Source organism: Microcaecilia unicolor, chromosome 5, assembly GCF_901765095.1.
Source record: "Microcaecilia unicolor chromosome 5, aMicUni1.1, whole genome shotgun sequence".
Classification (NCBI taxonomy): domain Eukaryota; kingdom Metazoa; phylum Chordata; class Amphibia; order Gymnophiona; family Siphonopidae; genus Microcaecilia; species Microcaecilia unicolor.
This window is the reverse complement of record NC_044035.1, coordinates 142,034,485-142,052,806: the sequence shown is the minus strand read 5'-3', so window position 1 is coordinate 142,052,806 and position 18,322 is coordinate 142,034,485. Positions and strand designations below refer to the sequence as shown.

Genomic DNA, 18,322 nt, shown 5'->3' with positions numbered 1-18,322 from the left:
CTAATACAGTCTTTTTTTACTCAAGGAAAATTTTCACTCTTAGTCCAGATGTTGATATTGCTGCATCTTAACTATTGCAATATACTCTATTTAGGGTTATGCAGTAAATATCTTTTAAAACTTCAACTTATCCAGAAGACTGCTATAAGGTTAATTTTTAGATTATGCAAGTTTACCAGTGTATCAGGATTTATGCTCCCAGAAGCCGAAAAACTATTGTTTATGGCGTTTTGCTGCTTGTTTCAAATTATTTACAGTTCTACATCAGATTTATTAATAAACTAGTAAAAAAGGCCCGTTTCTGCCTGAAATGAAATGGGTGCTAGCGGGCACGGGACTCCCTTCCCCTCCCCTTACGCTACTGTCCCTGGTGGTGTAGAGGTACCTGTTCGCTCGGGGCAGGAAAGAAAGAGCCCCCTGTTTCCTGCCCATAGCGCTGCTGATAGCTGCCCTGCTACATCCTGTGCGAGTCCAGCTCTCGGCATTTCAAAATAGCTGCCGAGAGTTGAAGTCTCGCGAGGCTGCTTCAACTCTCGGCGGCCATTTTGAAACACCGAGAGCCGGACTCACACAGCATGCAACAGGGCAGCTAGCAGCAGCTCTCCGGGCAGGAAAGCGGGGGCTCTTTCTTTCCTGCCCCGAGTGAACAGATACCTCTACACCACCAGGGATAGTAGCGTAAGGGGAGGGGAGGTGACAGGGGGGAGGGAAAGTGATGGGGGAAGAGGGGGCGACCGGGGGCGGGGCGGTAGCATGAACTGGGCGGGGCGATGGCGCAAAAGGGGCGGGGTGATGGGCATGTCCTCGGCGGCTTGCTTTTGTTAGGCTGTGTGCAGCGATTCGTTGGAAGGGGAGGAGTAGGGAAACACGCTCCACGTGTTTCCCTACTCCTCCCCGTTCGTTCATTTGCGTTGTGTACTTGTTCCGCCCTCGACATCACGTGTGACGCGAGGGCGGGGCATGGAGACATGGTGAGTGTTCTGGCTTCACCACCATAAACTTACAAACCGGTGTCTGAGTGGCTGCAGTGATGTCAGTGTCTTCAGAACGTTGAGGGTGCGTTTTATTATAGTAGATATATCTCCAATTCACTGTTTTGGTCACTCATCTCATTTAAGGGATCAACTTATTCTGTGTCCTTAATTTTATTAGAAACTTACATTTTTTGAAGATGATTAACTCAGTTTTTTCGGTTATTATTCCTGAATGGAATTCTCACCCATCGATAATTTGTTTGGAATAGAATTATCTGACTTTTTTTTTTAATTTTTTTTATTTATAGATTTTCAATTTTACATTCATGCCTACACATAAATATAGCAATTATAAAGAAAACATCAATACTATTATCATTTCACTGAAAAATATAAGTTCCTTAGACCACAATAAATTTGTCCAAGATCAAAGAAATAAAAAGAAAATTAAGATTAGTAAAGCGAAAACAGAAAGACTCGTCTAAGAGCGCAGCCAGTGCATAGCATTCTATTCAGAGATTAATACACTATTCTTTACCGGAAATAAATTCTAGAAGTTTCTCAGGTTCAAAGAATACATAATTCTGAGAACTAAAAACTACCACACATCGACAGGGATATTTAAGCAGAAAGGTTCCACCTATAGTAAGAAGTCTAGATCTAAGCTGTAAAAAAACTTTCCTCCGTTTCTGCGTATCCCTGGATAAGTCCGGAAAAATTTGAACCTTTGCTCCTAAGAAGTCTTCATTGAGGTGGCGGAAATATAATTTGAAGACATTATTTCGGTCTAGCTCGAAGGCAAATGTCACTAGCATGGTTGTTCTTTCAGTAATTAGTTCAAGTGAATCTTGAAGAAATTCAGTTAGGTTAACTTGTGAGGAAGACCTCTCAACATTAATACCAGTGATATACTGTATCCTGGTTATAGGTGGGAGATTTTCCATAGGAATATGCAATATCTCTTTCAAGTATTTTTTAAACATCTCCAAAGGTGAGATCAAAGGTGATTTAGGAAAGTTCAGTATTCTTAAATTATTTCTTCGAAGCTGGTTTTCTAAATAGTCAATCTTCCTAAATTGAATAAGTCTATCTTTGGAGAACGATGAGAAAACATTTTTTAAAGTTTGTACCTCTTTATCCAGAACTTCCAATTTCGTGTCATGTGCTCCGAGCTTGCTTGAGTAATTTTCCTGAGTGGATTTTATCTCTGCTATCTCCTCCTGAGTGGACTTCGCCATTTGTTTCAGAGTAGCGTTTAAGCCCTGGATGGCATCCCACAAATTTTCGAGAGTCACTACGGCTGGTCTAATTATTTCTCCGGGGTCTACTGGAGGCGTCTCCTGCCTACCCTCAGTCAAGGGCACGATTCCGCGCTCTTGCTGGATTGATGTTTCAGCTGGAGAGGAGGTAGCGACGGGGCCTCCTACAACATCCGCCAGGGGCAAACCCTCCTCGGACGCCCTATGGCGGCGTTGTTCAACCGACGTTCTCATCTTGCCCCCAGACCCCGGAGGAGCCGCGTGAGGGAGAGGGCTCAAAGATGCCCCCTCGATGCTATGTTCCGACAACCCTGTCGGATTCACCAAAGCGCTCGTAGTGGGTCCCGGTGGGCGCAGTACCATTGCGTCCAGGGTCCCCTGACGCATCCCGGAAGGTTCCGTCCGGCTTGAGGACGTAAGCACGGGGGGCTTCGCCTTTCTCTTACCCATTTCAGGCTTCAGAAAGTTCAGGCACGTCCAGAGGACAATGGCGCTTAGGAGGTGTCTGCTCATACTTCTGTCTCGGGCGCCATCTTGGACCAAATTCTTATCTGACATTTTGCAAAATGCTGAAAACTGTGCTATTTTAAGTATTTGTATAATTTATATATTGCTCCTTTTGTACACTGCGCTGAACCCAAGTTATGGGAAAGCTGTGGTCAAAAAGTGTAACATTGACTGTTCTAAGTTTATTTGGATGTTCTTTTGGGTTATTCTGAGAGGGAGTATGTTCAACTGTATATTAGGCCTTTCTGCTTTGCTAATTGATATACTGAAGGACCAGGAGCAATACCGTTCTATAAGACAGAGTTCAGTACTCCATTTTGGTAGATGGTCACAACCCACAAGTATCTGGATTCATTTGCTCTGACTAAAGGAAAGAAAGTTATCAGGTAAGAACATAAATTGTCCATTAAGAAAATAGTTCTGGTATTAGAATGGTGTAATGTCTACACACGTCATTTATAAATGCATAACTGTTATTCATCATTGTCACTCATTGGATGTTATTTTTGTTCATTTGTTCTGCTCTTTTTAAAGACCACCAAATGCAAGTGCTGCAGAGAAAGCCAAGACACTAAAGGCGGGAGACGAACACATTTTGACAAATATACACAGACACCATTTAGGAGGAGTTCAGTGAGTACTGCAAGGTTACTTCTGTGAACAAATGAAGATTTATGTTATAGATGTAGAATATGATATCAGATAAGAAATTAAGGCCCAGTTTCATTCCTGAGACCCCCATTAATCCAACTTTCCCATCACATCTAGGAAGCTTTCTTGCTTATATCATTTTGTTTTAAAATTCCGGTACTATTTTTATCTCCAACACTTCTTTGAGAGGCCTTTGCATGTATCCATGACCATTCTTGTGGAGATTATTTTGATCTTGCTCTTTAGTCTACTTCCTTGGAACTTCATACTGAGATCTCATTCAAGGTCTTTGTTTTCATTGAAAGTGTGCTTTTGGAGCTAAATTTATACTACTTAGATATTTAGATGTTTTTATCTGATTCTGAGCTTTAAAGTATGCTTGTTTAGTTCTTTAAGCTTCATTTTGTATGGCTTGTTTTATAACCTCTACACCCTTTCGGTAGTCATTCTCTGGGCTGCCTCCACCCAGTCTGTGTCTGTTGGAGAGAATGGCATCCAGAATTCAACACCACAGTATAGTATAGCTCAGTGGTTCTCTACCTAGCCCCCAGGACACACATGCAACTAGTTGAATTTTCAGAATATCCACAATGAATAAATTTGCATGCAAGGAGGGTAATGCATTCAAAACTGTCTCATGCATTTTCATTGTGGATATTCTAAGCATTTTCATTGTTCTGGCGTGAATCCTAGTAGAAAATGCATTATCACCTTCATTTTTTCTGCTGTGTACATCTCTCTACTGATTCCCCTCCTCCCTAAACTATTTGGTCTAGACATTTTTGTTTTCCTACCAGCTTTATAACACAGCAGGAAGTTGAGTTAATATACTCAGTTTAAGGCTAAAAAGGAAACTAACATGAATTTGGGAATTCTCAAATGCAAATACTCACTATTCAAAGCTACAGGTGACAGTGCATGAGGCCAAATAGCAGTGAGTTGAGTGATAATGATTATATAATGAAATATTGAGTCCTTCCTGTTCCCAAGTCATGAAATACATCGATTGCTTTGCATCCCAGTTCCAGAACCTGATTCTTCCTTTTCAGACTTGCAGTAGCAGTCTAGTGACATTAGTCCCTTATTGAAAAAGGTGAAAAATTGTGCTGAGTGTTTTCGAGTCATGTTTTCATTCTAAATGGAGGGTAAAAAGAAAATTACATCTATCATATTACCTCCACACTGCCTCATTTTGTGTACTCAGAAATATGGATTCACGTTGGCTCCATAGTAGTCACTGGAGAAAACACCCAACACCTAAGTACACATACATAGTTTGGGTAATGTCAAATACATATACATATGTGGTTAATTCTGAAAGGGAAAAGCCTTGTGGAATTTCACTTGGAAAATCGTGTGGTATGTAGTACCGAGGGGATGCTGTGCCTTGCATACTTTGCAGACACAAAGCAAGTGGGATAAAGCAGGTATGGGGATTTCAAAATGACATTCTTGCAAACACTTCACCTTGCCCCCAGCACTTCCCTTTTCCCACTTGAGTTAAACAACATAGAAGAAAGAAAACACTTTAAGGTTTCTAAACCCCATGTGCAAGAAAAGGAGCAACATTGTTAAGGCAGCGAGGGAAGTAAGTCAGACTATTAAGATCCATTGAGCCTAGTGTCCTGTCTCAAGTAATAGCCAGTTTGAAATCCCAACAACTTCTTTATTACTACTACTATTACTATTTAGCATTTCTATAGCGCTACAAGGCGTACGCAGCGCTGCACAAACATAGAAGAAAGACAGTCCCTGCTCAAAGAGCTTACAATATAATAGAATCCTGCTTTGCTTTCACCTGCAAAATGTATGGGATAAAGAATTAATGTGGCACCGGCCACTACAGAATTCTCAAAGTGAAACTGCAGCAGACCCATCCTATATAATAAAACTCACCTCCAAAGTTCTAAAGTGCTTGGGACCGCGGCTCCCTCAGCACGGAGGTGGTCTGTTAGGCAGCATCGAACTCAATGACGTCACCAGACCCAGCTGATCGCAGGAACTGGCTGCTGGCATGCGCAAAAAAAAAAAAAAAAAAAGTGAAACAAAAAAGGCTCGAGAAGCACTCCCGAACCTGCCCTGCTCTAACGAAATCCACAACAACTGCCATCAGAACGCTCGCACAGCACGAGACTGCCGCCCAGCTGAGGAGAATACCGCCGCCCTGACAGTGCTATCCTGCAGAACCTGCCGCTCCGAACTGCCATCCGAACCCGCACCAACAAACAAAAAAAGTGAAGAGACAGCCTCCAGCAGCCTTCGGGATACACACTAACCAAAAAAAAAAAAAAAAACACAAGTGAAGAAACAGCCTCCAGCAGCCTTTGGGACACACACTAACCAAAAAAAAAAAAAAAAAAAACCATGAAGAAACAGCCTCCAGCAGCCCTCCGGACCCACATTAACAAAACAAAACAAAAAAAAAGGTGAAGAAACAGCCTCCAGCAGCCTTCGGGACACACACTAACCAAAAAAAATAAAAAACAGTGAAGAAACAGCCTCCAGCAGCCCTCCGGACCCACATTAACAAAACAAAAAAAAAAAAAGGTGAAGAAACAGCCTCCAGCCGCCTCAACAGGGGACTTCACAAAAAGCAAAGCAAGAAGATAAAACCAACTGCAGTCTTCTCTGGACGAGGTTCACAGCCGCCCTGAACCGCCCTGATACTGCAGCACTAACAGGGCAAGCTGGATGAGGTTCACAGACACCGATCCTGCACACAGCAGTGCAACGTGTAAACGAACAGGTACAATTAAGGGGGCAGAAACTTTAAGGGGAGACAGACAAACACATGGAGAGGGGGTGAGAGAACAGAATGGGAGGGAAGGGGAGAGGAAAAATTATGCAGATGGAGGGCATGGTAAAGTGAGCACAATCCCTGGATAAAAGAAAGAATTCAAAACAGAAACACAGGGGGGGGGGGCACCCTTACATTGCCACTCACAGGAGGGAAGGGGGGAAAACTAACAGAAAGGGGGGGACTGCACTTCACACAGAAGGAGGGGGCCATGCACACATACACACAGTCTTTCACTCTCTGTGTCACTGTGACACACACACACACACACACACACTCTGTCTCACTGTCACACCCACATTCTCACACAGGCATACACTGTTTCAATGCCCACCCCTGTGGTCCTGCAACAGCTTAAAGGAAGGATATGGAGACACACACTCACGCTCTCTCTCACACACAACCAGTCTACAAATCTCTGTTTCTCACTGTCACACACACCATGTCTCACACATACACATACACTCTGTCTCACTCCCGCCCCTCTGGTCACAGAACTTCAGACACAAAGGGTGCGGGTACCTGCACTTTCGAAGGAATGAGGGAGTCATGAACACACACAGACACATACTCTGGCACACTGTAGCACAGTGTCACACACAGACACAATCTCTGTCTCACATACACTCTTTCACTCTCTGTGTCTGACTGTGACACACACTCTTTCAAACACACACACAATTGCTGGATTAAAAAAAGGAAAAGGAACTGAAAAATCAAACACGGGGGGGACGACCCTGCACCTCGGACAGAAGAATGGGGTCATGCACGCACACACACACACAGTCTCACACACACATAACCGCTCTCTCACTTGCAACCAGTCTTTCACTCTCTGTGTCTCACTGTCACACACACTCTCTCACACACACTCACACATACACTCAGACTCACTGCTCACTGCTATGGTCCCAGAACTTAAAACACAAAGGGTGGGGGTACCTGCACTTCTGACAGTATTAGGGGGTCATGCACACACATACATACTATGGCACACTGTAGCTCAGTGTCACACACAGACTCTCTCTCTCTCTCTCTCTCTCTCTGTCTCTCTCACACAAACTCACACTTTTCCACTCTCTGTGTGTCACTGTGACACACACTCAAACACACACACACACACAGTCTCTCTGTCACACCCACACTCTCACACACATATACACTTTGATTCACTGCCCACCCCCGTACTCCTTCAAGGGCTTGCTGGAAGGAGAAGAATATGGAGACACACACACATATACTCTGTCACACACTATCTCTGTGTCTCACACACACACACGCTCTCTCTCACACACAACCAGTCTTCCAATCTCTGTGACTCACTGACACACACATGCTCTCTCACACACACAACCAGTCTTCCAATCTCTGTGACTCACTGACACACACATGCTCTCTCACACACACAACCAGTCTTCCAATCTCTGTGACTCACTGACACACACACTCTCTCTCACACACACATGCACACTGTTTCTCTGTCACACCGACGCTCACACATAAACATATACTCTGTCTCATTGCCCGCCCATGTGGTCCTGCAAGGGCAATGAATGTGGATATTACTAGAAGAAAGGAGCAATGCACAGCACCTGTACATTGCCACTCTCGCAACTCTGACACACTGCCTCTCATACACACACACAAACACCCTCTCTCTCTCTCTCTCTCTCTCTCTCTCTCTCAAACATGCACACTCCAAGGAACAAAACACGGACGCTGAAATTCCAAAAACGGGGGGAGGGGGCATGCACCTCGGAAAGAAGGGACAACAGCCAGCACTTCAGACGGAAGGCACAAGGACAAACTTTTGACAAAGTCGGAATTTATCTACCAGAACCTGTGTTTACCCATGGGCAACTATATGTAGCATTCTCAAGAGTTAAAACATCTGCAGATGCAATTGTGAAAGTCATTAATGGACCAGAACAAGGACACCTTTTCAAAAACTCTACAAAAGTTTACACAAAAAACATTGTATATAAAGACATTTTAAAAATGTAAAAAAAACCATTAAACCTGTTTGATTAACACAAAACAACTTTGTCATCTAATCTTACTTACACAAGTTTCATGTCTTACAAACACAGACCTTACAAAATATCTCACTGTAACACACACACACTCTCACATTCACTCCTCTCTCTCACACAGACACTCTCAAACACTCTCTCAAACATATACTGCACCTGGGAAGACAGTTGCTTCACATGACGGAACAACACAGCAACAGATGATTTACAAATTTAACAAATATTCCTTCTCATTATAATACTTTTCTAACAACTCTGTAGTTACCAAAAACAAAAACAAAAAAAAAACATTGCTAGCGCCCGTTTCCTTTCAAAAAGAAACGGGCCTTTTTTACTAGTGGATCTATAAAACAATGCAGTCTTAAACACAGCTATCAAGTCTCCACAAAAATAAACATTAGCTATACTTCTTTCCCTTGTATGCATCATGCATTTCTCAGCCCCTGCATTGTATCTTGTTCTCACAGTTGTGCAACCCCATTTGGTCATCAAGGCTAGATGCACTGGTCAGTGGACCTCATGTATCACACACAAGGTCTTTATAACTGTATCTCCTGCATCCCCAGCAGTAATAGTATTAAAAAGAGAGTTCTGCTGCTGTCTCATCTTCAGTCCCCCACCACCTTTTGTATATATTGGCAGGGATAGTGCTGTACAGGTGAGGACGTTCTGCACACTAGGTGTTATCACTCTACTGAACAGGGATGTTGTAAGGACAATGGCATTAACTATGTGATGCACAGATACACATCTGATATCTAAAAAGTCACTATAACCATTTGTTCTTGCCCCTTCTCTAAAGTCTGCTTTCTAGAATTATCAGAGAGCACAACAGTGTTGTTGAAAACAGTATAGGCATGCAAGCATCATATGCTTATGCTTATTGCCTGACAGACAAGGGAAATGGCAGCTTGTACCTCCATTGCAACCTATTACGTTCAGTTGCTCATATTTAGGCAGATGGTCCTCCAAGACTATAGTGGAACATGGAAGGCTGTTCCTGATGGATTATCTGTGTAATTTCAGTAACTCTGGTATGTCTCATCTGTACATATAGAATTTGGGCTGTACACATTGTTGATTTTGTACTGCTCATTTGAGATTATTTTTTTCTTGACTAATGTTTTTTTCTTGGAGGGGTTGGCGTGAGTGTGGATGCTTTTCATATTACCACAGACCATTTCAGATCACTTCTCCCGGATTGTGGGTTAAAGAATTCCAAGAGACAGAAGTCAAGGGGCAAGATAGCCCCGGTGACTGATAAAATGGCTATTTCTCTGGTTAAGACTCATTGCACAAAGAATCTATTGGATTTTTGTGTCTCATAGTCTGGTCATATCATTGTTCATTAAAGAGTCAAGAGTGTGTGTCTGGAAACTGCCTTTTCACTTGTTATCTTTTTGTCTGGTATGTTGGTGTGGCATCTGCTGTGTTTTTCGTCCTGCTTGTTTAGGTTTTCCAGAGTTCATGCTTGCCATTTCTTTTTGTGTGTCTGTTGTAGTTGTCTGTCCTTGTTATGCTTTACTAAATATCGAGGCTTAATAGGTAGACAAAAAGGAAGTTGAAGTGGGACAGGACCAGGGCCAGCGCTGGAAGTAAACTTACTCCTATATATACAATACAGTACTTCATTTATGGCTAACATAGCAACATAGTAGATGACGGCAGAAAAAGACCTGCATGGTCCATCCAGTCTGCCCAACAAGACAAACATATGTATATACCTTACCTTGATTTGTACCTGCCTTATTTAGGGCACAGACCGTACAAGTCTGCCCAGCAGTTCTTCCCGCCTCCCATCACCGGCTCTGGCACAGACCGTATAAGTCTGCCCTCCACTATCCTCGTCTCCCAACCACCAACCCCTCTTCCCCCCACCTGCTCCACCACCCAATTTCGGCTGAGCATCTGAGGATCCATTCCTTCTGCACAGGATTCCTTTATGCATATCCCACGCATGTTTGAATTCCGTTACCGTTTTCATCTCCACCACCTCCCGCGGGAGGGCACTCCAAGCATCCACCACCCTCTCTGTGAAAAAATATTTCCTGACATCTTTCCTGAGGCTGCCACCCTTCAACCTCATTTCATGTCCTCTCGTTCTACTGCCTTCCCATCTCTGGAAAAGATTTGGTATGTATATAACAAGTTGGTATGTATATATACTTGGAAAATTCATATATTTAATTAAACATTTTAAATATCACCAACGGTAGTACAAATTTGCAACATAATGAACAAATCTTAAGCAGTGTTTTTCAGCAACATTTGCATTTTTGATACCACAGTTTTCTCCCCAGCAATTTTTGGCAGTGGGTGACATAAAGGAGTATTCGGATATAGGTGGAAGAATACTGCAGAGTATTATAAAATGTTCTGTCATTTATAAATTCAGCCACTCTTTCTGCAAACCTGTATGTTGGAAAAACTAAGAGAGTGCTGAACAAACGCCTTATAGAACACCATAGTGCCATTAAAAGAAAGAAATCTGAAAAACCCCTAGTGGAACATATGCAAGCCAGAGGACATAAATTTGATGATTTAAGATTAACCATAGTGAACAAATTAACCCCACACTGGAGAGAGGGGGACATCGATAAGATTCTGTTGCAGGAAGAGCAAAGGTTTATTTTTAAGTTCAACACTATGACACCTATAGGACTGAATTTAGAATCTGATATCAGTATTTTTATTATTATTATTAGTATTAACAATTATTACAAGAAATCTCTTGACATGCAAAAATGGAGCAGATTAAACAATATTTTCATTTCAAATTCAAAATATAAGGTAATACATTTCTGTCTCATCCATTTCAAGTCCACTATTTAGAAAGGAGACAAGGTACAATTTCATGAAATAATTTCCACTAAATTAGTTTAGGTAATAGAAGAGATACATAATATGCCTAACTTCCCATTACGGAGTAGATGTAGATAAAGCTGCTAGTTGCTGATTAGGAGTGGCAACCACCAACTTAGAATCTAGAAATTACTCAATTGAGTTGAATCATAGAAGATATATTTAACTGAATTTATTTTTAACACACATTTGCATGGAACGTTCAACCAAAATAGTCCTCCCAACTGTAGGACCCTAGGACGGAGCTTTACTCTAGCAATATCAGGAAATACTCTAATTTTACTATTCATAAAGATTTCATCTCTATGACGAAAAAATTGTTTACCCAATTCCGGTCATGTTCCAAGACAAAAGAGACAATTAATGTAGCTGGTGTCCCTTTCTCTTCTTGAATTATTTGTGTTAAATTCAATATGTCAAATGAAACTTCTGCTCCTTGTTCATTTTGGTCCACTCTTTCTTTTTGATTCTCCTTCTTATATGGTGGTAAATAGTAAATTTTTGACACTGGTGGATAAGCTTGTTCAGGAATTTTTAAAATTTCTGAAAAATATTTCTTAAACATTATTAGTGGAGCCATTGATGAGATTTTTGGAAAATTAATCAACCTAAGATTTTTTGCTCTTAGTTGATTTTCCAAATTTTCAGTCTTTTGATGTAGTAAAGCATTTTCTTTTATCAAATTATATTGTGTCTGCTGACAAGATTTTATAGTTTCATTATTTGACAATATAGTTTTCTCAGTATTACTCATTCTTATTTCTAAGTTTGCAATCTTTTCCATAGGTAATTTTAGTGGCTTGGAACACCAAAAACAATTTCTGAAAAAAGAATTTTCTAGCCCCACCAGGGCCTCCCATATTGAGTCAAGAGTTATTTTTGCAGGCTTAAGAGGCAAAAATGACTTACTAGTCATTGTTAATTCAGATAAATCTCCTTCAGGATTCTGTTCCTCTCGAATTACAGTTGAATCTGCCAAAATGCTGGCTCTTTTCTTCTCTCCGATGACGATATTCGGCAATCCTAGGCTGGCAAGCGATCCCTCTACAGGAAGCACTCCCAGGTCGAAGATGCTAGGTATTTCCTGCCCCTGCTACCGACCCCACGCTGTCTTGTCAGAGGCCTCCGTTCTTCGGGGCTTAGAGTAGTCTCTGCCTCAGGCTGGAGGAGCGAGGATCCTCCTGTCGCCCCAACCAGCAACGAGGGATTTAACCCCAAACTTCCTCCAGGCATGGTAAAGCGGTCCATCGGACCCATGGATCTCGCAGCTGTGGACGGAATCAATCGCTGCTTGCCCCTCCATTTCGGCATGAATTCAGGTAATTAATTGAATTTAAGGAGAAATCGGGTAGAGAGCCGCTTTACAGCGTTCTCTTCAGGACACCATCTTGTCTCTTTCCTGATATTAATATTTTTAACAACCAAAAGAGACAAAATATATCTTTAGGTAATGACTACATCAATCATTGTATTTGTTTTTTTTAAATTTATTCTGGTCATTTAAAGTTGTTTTCAATTTATTTATTCTATTTGTAAAATTTTAAAACCTTGGGATTGCTTTTGTACCTCTTCTTTTTATTTGCATTAATTTTAAATTGTTTGCTTTTATTTATTATTTAAGCCATTCTCATGTATTTATAGGATCTGATAGTAATATTATTATTATTATTTATTGCATTTGTATCCCACATTTTCCCACCTATTTGCAGGCTCAATGTGGCTTTCAGAGTTTTATGACATTGTAATATGTGGCTAATACTTAATATTAGCAGCAATTTATAGCCATTTTATGGTTTCATATATTTATTTTACCACCACTTTTGCAATTTTTATGTACACAGAAGCAATTCCAATGATGATTTTTGCTTCATTGGAATGCTTTGAAGATGGCTACTGGAATGCATAAATTTATATTTTCTTTTACTGATTTTGGTGCAGTCTTATAACGTTTTGTAATAAAAATTAATGTTTCCAGGTCAGTGAGGTATGGCAGATGGATTGTAACCTTCAGTTTTGTGAACTTCCATGTTTTGCGTTTTAAAACACACTTCCCGATTTTAGTCACTCTGATCTATTAAATTTCATTTTATGTGTACATTTTAAAGTTCATCTTTCTAAATAAACTTTTTTATAAAAGTAAAAACTGGGACGTCACCTTTGACCCCAGAGGAAGAGTTTATAACCTATGGTCAGGAAGAGGGAGGCATTCATACTATGCTTACTGAGGAAAGGAAGTGCTGCACTGTAAGTAATATTTTTTTTTTGTTTGTTTCTTCTGACTGCTTTGCCTGAGTTTTAAGATTTTTTAACCATGAAGATCTGAAGCAGCCTGAGTGATTGTTTTTTACTGTTGTATTTTGAATTTTTTGGAACTGGCTTCGATTATTTGGGGAAAGCTTATCTTTTTCCCCAATAGGTATGTGTCCCTTTTTGGCATTGTTCTGATATGTGATTATCAGCCTGATAGTACTTTTTCTGAACTACTTTTTCACCTGCTAATGTTAGTCTCTGTTAAATTTTGCTTCACTATTCAGTGTTTTAGTGCACTTTGTTGTGGTTCATATACACATGCTGCAACGATTGAAGGAATGTGGCCTTGCGGGAGCTGTATTGCAGTGGTTTTGGGCATTTCTATTTGATAGAACATATCAGGTACGAATTGGGGATAAAGCATCAAAAACTCATTTCTAAAGAACTGGGGTCCTTCAAGGCTCAGCGCTCTCTGCTGTATTTAATTTGTATTTGAAATATTTATGTTCATTGCTTAAAAACTGTGACGTGTCTTACCAAATATATGCAGACTATATTCAGTTTTTTTGTTCCGGTACAATCATCCATAGTGACTGCAATATCACAGACACAAGAGATATTTTAGGGAATTCTGCGATGGATAACTGTTGACCATTTGCGTTTAAATGTGGAAAAAAAAGATTTTGTTTGTCTCTTCCGAGACTTCCACAGAGCTTCCCTCAACCATTCTTTTGGCTGTTCCCATCATAATATCTGATATGGTGAAAAATGTAGGTGTCCTGCTGGATACCTCGCTAACATTTAACCCTCAAGTTCAGGCGGTGGTTAGGAATTCCTACTATCGGTTACGATTGTTGAGCAAGCTTAAACCTTTGCAACCTAGGGTTGGCTTTCAAAAGGTTGTGCTTTAGTGTTCTGGACTACTGAAATATTGTGCATCTAGGCCTGTCAAAGTATTGCTTGCAGGCATTGCAGATGGTCCAGAACTCAGCGGCTTGGTTGGTGGCTGGCCTTGCACGGTTTGATCATATAACACCCATGTTGCAACAACTGTGCTAGCTGCCTGTGGCATAGCGAATTCAATTTGAATTGTTGTTGCTGGTCCATCAGGGCTTATCTCATGACTCCCCCTGCTATTTGTGTGCAGCTCTTCAGCATTATATACCATCGAGGGTGTTGCAGTCTGCTAATATTTACTGGATTGCTTGTTATACCAGATTTAAGGCATCTGCAATTGCAATTTACAAGAACTTGTATATTTTTTGTGGCTGGACCTCAGGCGTGGAATAAATTGCCTTGTTTGAAAATTCAACAGAACACTGCCTAGCAAATGCTGAAATGTTATCTGATGGACTTTCATGCTGATTGATGATGCTTTCAGGTGTTTTCTTGCTCTTGTACTTGTGCTGATTTGTTGTTGTTGTACTGATTTATGATTTATATGATTGTCTTTTTGCTATTATGTATGTTGCATTGTTACCCGCCTTGGGTATACGACGGGATATAAATAAACATAAATGTATATTTGCTGTCACTGTTCTGAAGCTCAGTGTGTAAATAGTGAATTCCAATATGAATAAGACTTATGTACCTTAATAATGTAGTTGTATTTAAATACTTTTTCTGGGAGGTTGGCGACCTGTGAGTTGTGCAAGGGAGGTGCTTTGGCTGGAGTCCATGGCTGGAAGGCCAGGCACAGCTAGAGTTACCTGTGAGTAGGCGCCCCTTAACGTCATCGTGGGGGGGGGGGGGGGGGGGCTCCTACCAGATCATCTAAAGTTCACCAGCGTCTGGAGAAGGTTGGAAGTTGGTGAGTGGAAGCGAGTTTGCTTTGGCTGTAGACTGTGGCTGGAAGGTCAGGTGCTGCTGGAGTTACCTGCGAGTAGGACCCCCCCCCCCCCCCCGACTTCATCGGGGGCCTCTACCAAATCATCTAAAGCACACCAGTGTCTGTGGCAAACGGCTCGAAGGGGTGTAACCTATGGAGCACGCCCATTTGGAGCCCCTTCAGATCCAAGTGGGGCAGGAAACCTTGTTCCTGTATTTTCACTGTTAACGATGCTACTTTGTTTTCTGTTATTATGGAGAAGAAACGCAAGGTAAAGGAGCCAGTGCTCACTCCCAGAGATAAGACTGTGGTAGGTCCGATGGACAGACATATATCATTGCAAGGAATGACATATATCATTGCAAGGAATGACTCAGGTTTTGGATGCCGAGACCTCCACTCCTCTGTCATCTTCTGGAGTCTCTCAGTCCTGGCAGTCCATCAACTCCTCCTCTGCTGAAGTCCTCCTTTTATGAAAAAACAGCGGATAGGCCTTCCCAAGAGGTGGTTTTATCTCCTGGTATTGCTGAAATAGGGCTCAGTTTGGCTGGTTCCCCTCTTGTAACAGACATTGTTTCCACTCTGACTCCTGTTCCATGCCCAGTTTTATCTTCTGGGTTTTTAGAACAGGTTCCAGCTTGAGTAGTTGATGTATGGAAGTCTTTATCTAGGGTAGAGACTGTTCTGCAGAACTCTGTTACTCAGCTTTGTGTTTTTTAAGAACAGGCAACTAAACAATTTCATCATGTAGATTATGGAGTTTGGACTGTACTCGACGCCTACAGAATATGGAACCTAAGATGGCAACACTTCAGGCAATGTCTACTGCTGGTATGAAGGGCCAGTCTTTTGCACCATAATAAATGTGAATCTTCAGAGAATATGTATAAAGCTAGGAATCTTAGGATTCTTAATTTTCCTGTTACTCATTTGTTGACTCCTGAATTTTACTTTGAAAATATCTAAAAGAGGTTTTGGTTCTTTCTGTAGCTGATTCTTTATAGTTATCAAAATTTATATTGTCTGCCTCAAAGATAAATTGTTCAGAAACCAGAGAAAGAAGCTTTGGATGTTTAAAACTCCCAGGTTGATTTTTTTAAAGTTTCCCTGTAAGTGTTTGGTGACGTTCCCAGGTAATTGTTTTTCAGGATCCTGGCCATTTAGAAAATTTCTTGATGGAGAAAGAATCGGCTGTAAGGACCAATGCAGGTAGTGAGTGAGTTGTAACTAGTAAATCAGCAATAGCTTAGTACTAGCTTTACTGGTACTTAATTTCTCCTATCTTGTTAAGTTTGCCAGTACTCCCAATAATGTGGGCTGGAGTTTATTTGAGTTTTTGTTATATTTTTGTTATTGTAGTATTTGACATTTTTTGTTTGGTTTTGAAATTGATTAAATAAATAAATAAAATAAATACTTTTTCAAATTTTTATATGCATGTGGTAAGTTCTCACATACACATATGCTTGTATGATTAAGCACTTTTATGTCACAGTGAGTAAAGTTGTCTATTTGTTTCTTTGTTATTAATATTTTAATTTGGTTATATATTTGATTATGATTTTAATAAGTATATTTTAATGTACCAGTTTTTACCCCTAACGCATCCTATGGACGAAAGATGGCCATATTGGGTGATTGCTTTAATAAAATTGCACACTTCTTCAGATGATCTGCTGCTTTCTTCACTGCTATGCTCATTTGTGGATCATCACCTTTTGCTGTTTCCAACATTTAAAGTAAATGCAGAGCAAAAATTTATTGCATAATTTAACATTAACCGATTTAATGGTAATCTGTGCAAAACCGGAAAAAGCTGTGTGTAATTTTTATTCAGGGCCGGCTTAACTTATGAAGCAGGTGATGAGGCTCTGACCCAGGGCATCAGTGCTAAAGGAAGCCAAACGCCCTAGCCTGTGACATCACCAGCCCATAAGTTAAGCATGGCTTCTTAGTTGTTACCGTTCTGAGCAACAGCGATCACGATCCCGACTGCTGGCATAGGAAACAGGAGGCACGGGCGACTTCTATGCTTTCCTCCTCCCTTCTTCCTCTGCTGACGGGGGTGACATACCCGACACTCCTCCTAGACCCTCCCCTCAGGATAGGGGGCACAAAAGCAAAAGTTGGTTTAGGGTGCCACAAACACTTGAGCCGTCCGTGCTTTTATTTATTGTATGAATAATATTGAAAGCAAATATTCCATACTGGCCAATCTGAAAACAGTAAACAGTATGACTACTGTAAACATAACTTAAATGTTTCAAGGACATTTGGACTGACAGTATAGCAGTTCTTATGGGTTTAATATAAATGCGCTCTGCATATACAAAAATCCAACCTCTCCCAAACAATCGCTAGGATATTTCTTCTTGGAAGTCACTATATAAAATAAATTCTGATTCCCATGTCATCTGAGCAATAGCAGCATAAATCTCTCCGCTACCAGGCACATTATGAACTACAAAACCTGAAAATAATCCCAACTCAGCATACATGTTGCAAACTGGTCATGCAACGGTAGCATTAATTCCTATAATTTAAACAGCAGAACTCTACCTATGAATATGCAGTACTACAAAGTTTACACTCAGCCCTACAACACCAGTATACCTACTACTAGTCAAACAGTGGGACTACTATAGATCTGTATGCAAACAGAATGCCGCAATTGGTCATAGGGGAAACAGTCACATAACAACCAGCTCTGTAGATACAGTGGGTGCTGAGCACCCCCAATATTAAGAAAGTTCCTGGGAGAGGTTATTGAATCATGCTTGCCACCCCTAATCATTTTGAAATGTTGGCGCCTATGCCTAGTTTGACTCTCACCAAATACAGATCACAAACTAGAAATATGAAAACAAAAATTGAACTACTAACCCCAAAAAGTCAAACTTGGCATGTGCAACACTGGAGAAATAAAAACAAATTAATTTCCTCTTGTACTGAACAAACTACAAAGAAATCCACGATGCACATTTCCCAAAACTAATGTGTTCCTGTCCACTCAAATTTCACCCTCTTACCCTCCAATTCTCCACCTCCTTTTTTTTCCTTTTCACCTACCTAATAACTTTCTATCGTCCTTCAGTCTCTAGCTCTCCCATTGGCACTTTCACACCTTCCCCAGTTTCCTATTCCTTTGTCACCCAATCTCC

The 18,322-nt window shown here is 40.9% G+C and overlaps 1 protein-coding gene across 1 annotated transcript in view; it reads left to right on the top strand.

Moving 5' to 3' along the window:
- The window catches only part of CCSER2 (coiled-coil serine rich protein 2), a 325,691-nt gene that overhangs the window by 223,463 nt on the left and 83,906 nt on the right, over positions 1-18,322 (top strand). The window contains exon 8 of the mRNA XM_030203369.1: positions 3,275-3,373. Coding sequence (XP_030059229.1) covers positions 3,275-3,373 — 99 coding nt within the window. The remainder of the gene's footprint in view (positions 1-3,274; positions 3,374-18,322) is intronic.